Source organism: Cicer arietinum, chromosome 2, assembly GCF_000331145.2.
Source record: "Cicer arietinum cultivar CDC Frontier isolate Library 1 chromosome 2, Cicar.CDCFrontier_v2.0, whole genome shotgun sequence".
NCBI lineage: Eukaryota > Viridiplantae > Streptophyta > Magnoliopsida > Fabales > Fabaceae > Cicer > Cicer arietinum.
In genome coordinates, this window is record NC_021161.2 from 29,686,381 (window position 1) to 29,696,258 (window position 9,878).

The window sequence follows — 9,878 nt, forward strand, 5'->3', positions numbered from 1 at the left end:
TGGTAATTGTGTTGGGATTGCTAAGTGTTATGTATTGATTATCGTGTGTGAGTGCGATGGATTGTAAAACTATTTCGAAAACCAATTCGTCGTGGTGATTGTGTGGGTTTTGCTAAGTGTTAAGTTTTGGAGTTATGTGTGAGTGTGATTGCATTAGTTTAAGTATTTTTGGAAGAATAAGCAGGGAAATCGATTTCCCAATCGATTTGATGAGTTGCAGGGACTTGGCTATATTAGCAAAATCGATTTGCCAATCGATTTTGTGATCTGTTTTTTTTTAAACCATTTAAGAAATCGATTTGGAAATCAATTGGCCTTAAGTCAGGAACTCAGCAAAACTGACAAAATCGATTTGGCAATCGATTTGGTAACACGGGAACTCAGCAAAACTGACAAAATCGATTTGGCAATCGATTTGGCAACACAGGAGCTCAACAAAACTGACCAAATCGATTTGGCAATCGATTGACTCAGTAGAAATCCTTATTTTGAGTTAGATAATCGATTGCTCAATAGATTTATCAATGCTTTGGTCAGTTATGTATTACTTGATGGTTTGAGAACTTCATTTTGATTTCATTTTTAATTGGCAAGCATTACATGAACTTTTAGCATATGAGAAATCCTTTTAAGGTGCATGCTTAGTTGAAAGGTTATTTTGTGCATTTAAAACTTAAATGTTATGTGTTATCTGTTAATTTCGGTTGGTGACCCTTTACAACTATTGTGGAAATCTAGGCTTTGCCCTCAGATGAGAGCCAGGACGATCCTGCCGGTTCGTACCCTACGGATGGGAATGCTTGACTGGAGCTATGTAGGAGGATCTCACGGGGCGCGTGGAGATCACTCAGGGTGTATAGTTTTTTGTAGGATGATCAGATTAGGTTGATGTATAGGGACTAGACGTCCTTCTTTTTGGGTTGCAGTATTTTGATTTGGAAAAATGTACCTATACTAATATTGTCCGTTTGACATATTATTTATGATGGGGTTTATATACCACCTTTTGAAGTGTAACTACTTTGGATTCGTATTTTGAGAAACTTTTCCGCTGCTTGTAAATTATAATGACTCAATTATTTATCCAAAGGTATTTCCTTATTTGTTTTTCTTTGTTGTATTTTAATCTCTTTTGAAAAAAAAATACACATTCGCTTTGAAAATCGGGCTATTACACCCACGGAATGTCCGTAGGTAACGTATAACTACTCACGGATTACCTACGGACACGAGTTCGTAGCTATTTCACTCGTAGGAATATATTTACCCACGGCAAAGCAGTGGAATATACTTACTTAAGGAATGTCCGTGGGTAGCATGACTTACCGATTCTCCGTGGGTAACTTTACTCATAACTTTTCCGTGGGTAACAACACAAATACTTACAAGCCACAAATAACATTATTTACGGACAATCCTGTAAAAAATTCTACTGATTTCTATTTATCCATGACATGTCCGTAAAAGGTACAAGGGTATCCCTATCGGCACATTATCCATAACCAAGGCCAGTAAAAAACTATTCTTGTCATAACACTTGGAGACTACCTTTTGCATCAACAAGCATTTTTCAACTCACCTAAGGAGTGCACATAAATCTGACAGGTTAAATAGGAATTGAAAAAATAAATCAAATATAAAAAAGGATGATATACTCACATTACTATGCTCATCACTTTCTACTTAAGCTTAAATAAGGATGTCTCAAAGCTGAAGCAGCAGATAAACGTCCTCTTCTTAAGGGACCTCTCTTAGAGATAAGCTTTGTTGCTAAGTCCCACCCTCTACCAGATTCACTATCAAGAATTTGAAAGTCGGGTCTGAGGCGAGTGTTCTCCTCCATTTTTTCAAATGATATCCACATGTTTTTATTTCCAAATTGAAATTCTTCAAAGCAACAGGAGACTTTAAGGTTGGTATTGCAATTTGCAGGAGTACAATCCCAGCAGAGTACATATCAAATAGATCAGGGTTGTTTAACTGCAACAATAATCACATAATTCACCTTTAGCACTTCAAATGCAATATATATGTGTCTGTGTGCGTGCAGGCACGCGTGCAAAAGACAAGAGAGGGTGATTAATTCAGTCAATTATATGATTAACACATTAACCACTCATTTAGATAATGTTCCTATATTAGAAATGTCTTAAGTACGAGTTCCAAAATTGTAATTCACTGGAGAATTCCATTGTTTGTGAACAGATCTTAGCCAATATTTTTCACTGGAACTGAAAACCCTACAAAAGAATCTTAACTTTAACTACATAATTAAGATATAAGTAATTAAACCTGCCATAGGATTGGTGAAAAGATAGCAGCAATAGGCTCTGGTGGAGGACTTGGTGTTTCTTCTGGGAGTACATATAGTTCTAGAGGGCAATAGTTGGGATCCAAAAGAGTGCAATCGGGAACATAATTCTTTTCAATCCTCAGGTCTGTTGCTGCACTAAAATCAATGAGTTTAATCTGCCCCCGTTTAGTAACCACTAAGTTGGCTGTCTTTATATCTCTGTGAACGATGCATGTATCATGAATTTTCTTTAGCGAAGTAATTATATGGCGCATGATCTGCTTGATGATCAATGCATTTCGCCTAGAAGAGTCTACACCTTGCAAGACGCTTCCAAACATTACAGATTCTAAGTTTGAAGGGAAGTTGCGTTGTTTCATGTAATCGGCAAGAGTACGGTCTCCCTGTGATATCGATAATTCTCCCGTTAATTAATATATGTACTATGTTCTAAGATGATAAATCAAGATAACATGCAAAACCACTTAAATTAAATAGTTATAAAAAGTAATTTTATGTCTATTTATATATGAAATAGAAATATGAGGCAGAGCACCTGGCCTCAAACTTCCAAACAAGCCATTTTCCACCTTTTATGAATTGTGAGTTAGTTTTATCAGCTATGAAACTTCCAAGGAAATCAGCACATGTTTCAGGTGCTGCTCTCGTGCTCTTGATAGCCTGTAATTGAACCATTCCTCAAACTCACCAAACTCTTCAGCCCCTTGGATTCCAACCTTAACCTGCAGCAGAATATTAAACAATAATAACTACTTGGATTATATGATGCCACTTATTGACACTTTAAACGATGCCACTTTAAACAATAATTAGATTATATGATGCAACTGATTGACACTTTAAATAAAATGAGGTGTTAGACACTTTATATAATATATAAAGGTGTTACTCAAATTTTAACATTGATTAACACATTTCTGTTCAGGCCACATTGCTCTAATTGATCAGGCAATCCGGGCAGGTATTGTCCCTCAGCTTGTGAGGTTTTTGGCAAGGAATGATATACCCCAACTGCAGGTATAAATCTTTTCAATCACGTTCTCTATTTTGTACTAATAGTCTGAGAAACAACATCGTTTGCCCAATTATCCCGATTAAGCTTTATGAAGAAAAAATTGACATGAGTAATGATGTTGCTGAAACAAATAGCCAAGAAAATTGAATACAGAGCACCTAGAATAAATTACCATATGTGAGCTGAATTCCTTGGTAGATTGTATGTTAACCAACAGCCATATATCCTGCACAAAAGCGACATTTTTTGCTTGCACTCAAAGATCAAACCTTAGTCACAACTGCATATCAGTTATACATTTTCACAATATATATGCACTAGCACTACCACCCATCGGTAATCAGCGGAGTTGCAAACCAAACACAACAATAATAAACCTCCTCTCAAGCCATAACCAAGCTATGATCAAATATCTTTTCTAATGCTAACACAAGCAAAATCTTATCAATAGTACCAAACACAGCAACAGTACCAAACCAAACACAACACAACAATAGTAACAAACCAAAAGGAACTACCATATTTCATGAATAAAAAGAATAACGATGGAATCCTAAAAAGAATAACAGCAATAGTACCAAACCAAACACAACAGAGTAGTAGCAATTGTTTGTGCAGAAACTTAAGTATGCAATAAATTAAAGCATGAACAAATTGATGCATAAGAGAGAGCAAACGAGTTAGGGTTTGCAAATAAATTAATAAACATTCATTTACACAACAAATAATCATGAAAAGAGAACAAATTACATAGAGCAAACGAGATAACGACACGAACGAGAGTGAAATAGAGAGCGAACGAGAGAGAACGAACAAGAGAGAGAGAGAGAGTGAACGACACAACTACAGAGAGAAAGAGAGAACCTGTGAATGAGACTTTGAAGTGGCGGCCAGAGAGCTCTAATCGGCGGCCAGAAAGCTCTGACCGGCGGCGGCGCGAGCCAAGGAAAGGGTTTTGCTAGTGAGAGTGAGTTTTGCGAAGTTTGTTTTTGAGAGAGAGAGAGGAAAGGGTCTAAGTTATTGTTTTCTTAGAATAAGTTTTTTTTGTTAGAATAAGTTTTTGTTTTCGTATAAAATAAAAGAAAATAGTTAATAAAATTTCACTTTTACTATACCCACGGATAATCCGTAGACAATTTAACATTATTTTTTTCATTTACCTACGGAGAATCAGTGGTAAAATAAAATACGAAGGAATTTTGGTAATTTAAGTTGTGTTGCATTTTTTAAAATTTTACCCACAGATATTTTTAATTTTACCTACGGATTAACCGTGGAATCCAATCAACAAAAATTAATTTATTCAATAACAGATTTACTCACAGTTTTTCCGTAGATATTAAATAATTTGCCTACGAACTAAGATCCTTGGGTAAATTTCCGTAGGTATACAACTATTTTCTTGTAGTGGATAAATGAGTATTAAAAACGGGGAATCTTTTAATATCAACTTTTACTTAATGATTATTGTGGAAAGAGTCAGAGTATGCTCATGCATTTCATAGTACATGGTGACCGCGATGGGGCCATGGTTAAAGTGTTGACCGTGATGGGCCACGAGATGATGTCATGTGATATGTTGGTTCTGCACATTTTTGTAAATCGTGCTGACCCGTGATAGGTGGCACCCCTTCAAGGAGGGTTTTGGCATATACGCATTGCAGTAGGGTGCTTGGCACGTGAGTCATGTTTGATATAATGTGATGATTGTATATACATACTCAATTGTTGTTTGTGATTGTGCCATAATTGATGAATGTGATTGATTGACTATGTGTGGTAAGTGTTAAATGACTTTGAAACGTTTTTGAGACTGAAATATGCAAATTTTAGTAGTTGTATTCAACTACAAGATGTTGTATTCAAAAACTTTTGCCACTGACTTTTGCTGTGATAGGTGGCACCCCTTCGAGGAGGGTTTTGGCATATACGCATTGCAGTAGGGTGCTTGGCACGTGAGATTCTGTGGGATTCGAGCCCGGTATCTAAGGGATAAGTACCGCCTCCACACAGTCCCACTACCAATTGAGCTGCTTGCTCAATTGGTAGTGGGACTGTGTGGAGGCGGTACTTAGAAGGTCGTGATGTAGCATGGCGGGGGTGTTACAAAAAAAGTTGAGCCAGCCAATGTAACGCCCTTAATTTTTGATCCAAAGATTACTTAAAAATATTTATTTTCTTTTAGAAATATCTATAATTTTTTTTTCTTCTTATGAGTAGTTCATCATGTAATAATTTAAAGATGCGTAATATTTTAGTTGTTAGATCGATATTCATTTATGCTCCAAAATAAAATAAATCCTCTTTAAGTGAAATTCAAACTAAACAATGTTGACTAAAATTAATGATATTCAATTATTTACTAACAAATGAAATCTCACTTCTGCATTTCTATTAAAAGTTAATGATGAAGAGCAAATAACTTTACAATGTACCACAAAAAATTTAGTAATACAAAATATTATTTTTAAGTAAAAGTCTCATTTTCCCACGTGCGTGCACCAATCAAACATCAATCATGCAAATCTTTGAGATCATTAGTACCTAAATGTTGGTGTAAGGGGTCAGTTCATCCCACGGCAAAAATTAAACCAAACAATAACTTAACAACCATAAAATATAAATATAAAATGTTTTCTTAATTAAAGATTTAAAGAAGTTTTTTCTTTAATAGTTCCCAAAGATGTATCAAAAGTCATAAAATGTATCTAAATAAATCAAATAGCAACTCACCATAGAGCAAATGATTAAATCAAAATAAAAATAACAACAAAATGTATGCAAGTTATGCGTGCTCCTAAATATATGATCCGGATATAACCAGCCACACAAGCGTCCACACAGAAGTCACCCATACCAATGGGGAAAATTAAACCAGCCACACAGGCGTCCACAAAGATGCATATGATATGTCATGAAATTATAATGATATTCGAAATGTACAAATCACTAGCCACTTAGGCAACCACAAAGAAAGAAAATCATAACACAAATAACCAGCCACTTAGGCAACCACAAAGAAAACTATATTTAAAAAAACAAATCACCAGTCACTTAGGCAACCACAAGGACATAATATTTCAGATTAAATTTTTTAATCACATAAGACATCAAATTTATATTTTCATGGATGTTCATAGTTAGAGCTCAATCACTTAACAACATCAAATATGCACGTCAACAAATATCTCAAAATCACCACTTTCATTTTAATAATCCATAAGATTCGATTTGGCTACTTGTTATTGATAAAAATTAAAACTCATATTTCCAATAATACAATAACAATAGAAATTTTATTCCTTTCACTATAAAATCTTCCGCATTATAAAAATGAACTTTACATTAATACATTTCAATAAATCAATTTTCTCATATTGTCAAAATTAAAAATATAAAATTCTCATCAATTTCCTCCTAACACATATATTGTTCATAAACGTCAAATTTAAAATTTAAAATACTCAAAAAGTCAAGACTTAATATCAAATACATCATAACACACATATTACTAACGATATCATCATAAAAATTTAACTTTATAATTAAGTATTTTAAAACAAGGCGTTAAACATTTTCACTACAAACATATTTATCAAGGGATAATAATAAAATAGAATCTATATTTAAGTTCATCAAGATAGATGTATTACTCAAAAGAAACAATCAAAACATTATAGTTAATTTTTTTACGACAAAAATAAAATCAACATTTTTCTTTTAAGACATCTAGACATCATATCAATATCCTACGAACCGCTAATTTAATATCTAGCCTAACTCTGCATGGGGAAAATCCCTTACCTTGAACGCATGCTTCCACGTAACACTATGTAGCCCTCGAAAAATCTCATAAAGATGAAGGAATGAAAGCTTAGAACTTCCACAAGAAAGAGAGGGAATGTGTGGGTGGTTGTTTGAGTGACATAGAAAATATTTGAGATAAACAAAATGTAGTGTTGGGAATGTTGTGTGAGGTATGGGTGATCAGTTGCAAGTTTTATCGTATTTTATGAGTAAGAGGTGTATGAGACTAATATGGAGATGTGAAGCTGATTGGAGGAAGAGAATGATTCTTCTCATTGAGGTTAATTGCACACATCAATAAGATATTCAATTGGAATAATATCATTCAATGACCAACCGTTATGATTTAATTGGCATTCATGTACCTATTATTGCTTGTTACACATTTGAATGGATATAAAGTAGAAAACACAGTTCTATAACTAAATGTTATTAAAAATAAAATATAGTTATCAAGACTAGTAGTGTGACCGATTAAATTTTGACCGAAGTTGACTTGGTCATTGTTCACTTTAAAAAAAATTCTCCTACAAGTTTTAATTAATTACTAACAAAATCCCAATAATTAATTAATATAAATATACTTCATCAAATAAATAAACATTAAAGGAACAATTGTCTTATTATTGTCATACTAAATTACTTAAATAGAGTATATAAATAAAACTCAGGATTTTCACTAACTCTACTATCTCCTAGGTCGAATACTTATTTGGTCTAAAATAAAACTAATAAACGATATAACTTCTATAAATTATAATTTAATTAAATAATTCAACTAATGTTTTTATCAACTAAAAAACATCAAGTAAGACAAAAATATCACTACAGGTCACACATAACAAAATAAAGTCAACATATCTAACACATCAATTTCATGATTATCAAAACTAATCAAATAAACAAAATACACAGTTGTCCACGTAGGAAATAATTATCCCATAAACCGTTCTAATGTAATTGTCACACCAAAATAATTAAATAAAAATAAAGGTTATAATTATTCAAGTTTAGAGAGTGGTAAATTTTAATTTAATTTCTTTACATATAGAATAAAATATTAATTAAATAATAAATTACAACAATTACTAAAAGACACATATATAATATATATGAAAATATTTGGGTGTTATAGTATTCGGCTACGAGGATGCTGTATTCGAATACAATTGTGCTGATTTTGCTACTGACTTATGAATTAGCACTGTATTTGAATACAAGGATGCTGTTCGAATATGATCGTGCAATTTTGTTAAAAACTTCATTTTTCAACTTGTTTATGCATGTTTGACATATGAAAACCCTTTCAAGGTGTATGCTAAGTTGAAAAGTTATTTTGTGCATTTAAAATTTAAATGCTATGTGATATTTGTTAATTTCGGTTGGTGACCTTTACAATTATTGTGGAAATCTGGGTTTTGCCCTTATATGAGAACCAGGATCATCCTACCGGTTAGTACCTTGGAGATTGAAAGGTAGTTAGACATACCTGACTGAAGTTGTGTCAGGAGGATCTTGTGGGGCGCGTGGAGATCATCTAGGTTAGCATGATCAGATTAGATGGTTGTATATGGGCTAAATGTCTTTCTTTTGTGGTTGTATTTATTTCAATTTGGAAGACTGTACGTATACCTTATATTGTCAGCTTGACTTTTATTTTGATGGGTCCATGTTCCACTTTTTGATGTGACGTGGGGAAAGTCGAGATTCTTGGGGTAGTGCTTTTATGCAGGTGTCTGCCGAAAATACCCCAGGGGTATGAGCTATCTCTGATAGATCTCACAGCCCCGGTGTGTTTTGCTGTTTAAATACTTTGGATTTTTGTTTCAAAAACTATTTGCGCTGCTTATAAATATTGTTGACTTTTGTCGTTGTGTTACGACTTAAATATGTTATCCAAAAGTATTTCTTTCTTTATTTCTGAAATTTGATTTTATGCAGGTGTTTGTCGAGAATACCCTAGGGGTATGAGCCATGTTTGATAGGTCTCATAGCTCCGGTGTATTTTGCTGTTTAAATACTTTGGATTTTTGTTTCAAAAACTATTTCTGCTGCTTGTAAATATTGTTGATTTTTGTCATTGTGTTACGACTTAAATATTTTATCCAAAAGTATTTCTTTCTTTATTTCTAAAATTTGATTTTTGTTTTAAAAAAATAAATGGGCTGTTACAAAATCATTCTGCAAAGATACGATACGAAACTTCATGGATTACCCTGATTTTATACAATCATTACAACGCCCAAAAACCCTAATTGTACTCTATAAATGACATGCCTCCCTCAACGAAGAAAGACACAACAACAACAAACAATACACAACATACAAAAAACAAGCTACAGTTAGATATGTACCGTTGTTATCATCCTTTTAGTATTAAGCAAATTTTTCTAAAGCAAAATATTGTAAACACTATCTACAAGAGCTTATTCAGATAAACCCCAATACTTTTTTTTATTGTAACCTACTCCAGTAGCGGATGCCTTCCTCAACAACTTGACTATACTAAACTCTGATTTTCTACAATCAGTAAAACAACCAGAAACCCTAATCGTACTCTATAAAGGACGTGCATCCCTTAACAAAGAAAGTGTAAGTTTGATTATTGACAATTTAGTGGATTAAATCCTTCAAGTTGAAAGGACTAGACGTTGCTAATGTGCTGGTGGTGAACCATGATAAATTGATGAGTCTCTCTCTACTCTATTTTCATACTTGTGCATTATCTTCTTTATTTTGAGT

The 9,878-nt window shown here is 33.3% G+C and overlaps 1 protein-coding gene across 1 annotated transcript; it reads right to left on the reverse strand.

Annotated features, from left to right (window-relative positions):
* Positions 1-1,435: 1,435 nt before the first annotated feature.
* On the reverse strand, positions 1,436-4,340 carry LOC101507054 (serine/threonine-protein kinase STN8, chloroplastic-like). The gene is given in 7 exon segments (XM_027330428.2): positions 1,436-1,839; positions 1,842-1,980; positions 2,293-2,697; positions 2,855-2,959; positions 2,962-3,036; positions 3,502-3,555; positions 4,194-4,340. Coding segments are annotated over 6 exon segments (894 nt in total). The 5' UTR covers positions 3,505-3,555; positions 4,194-4,340; the 3' UTR covers positions 1,436-1,672.
* Positions 4,341-9,878: the final 5,538 nt, after the last annotated feature.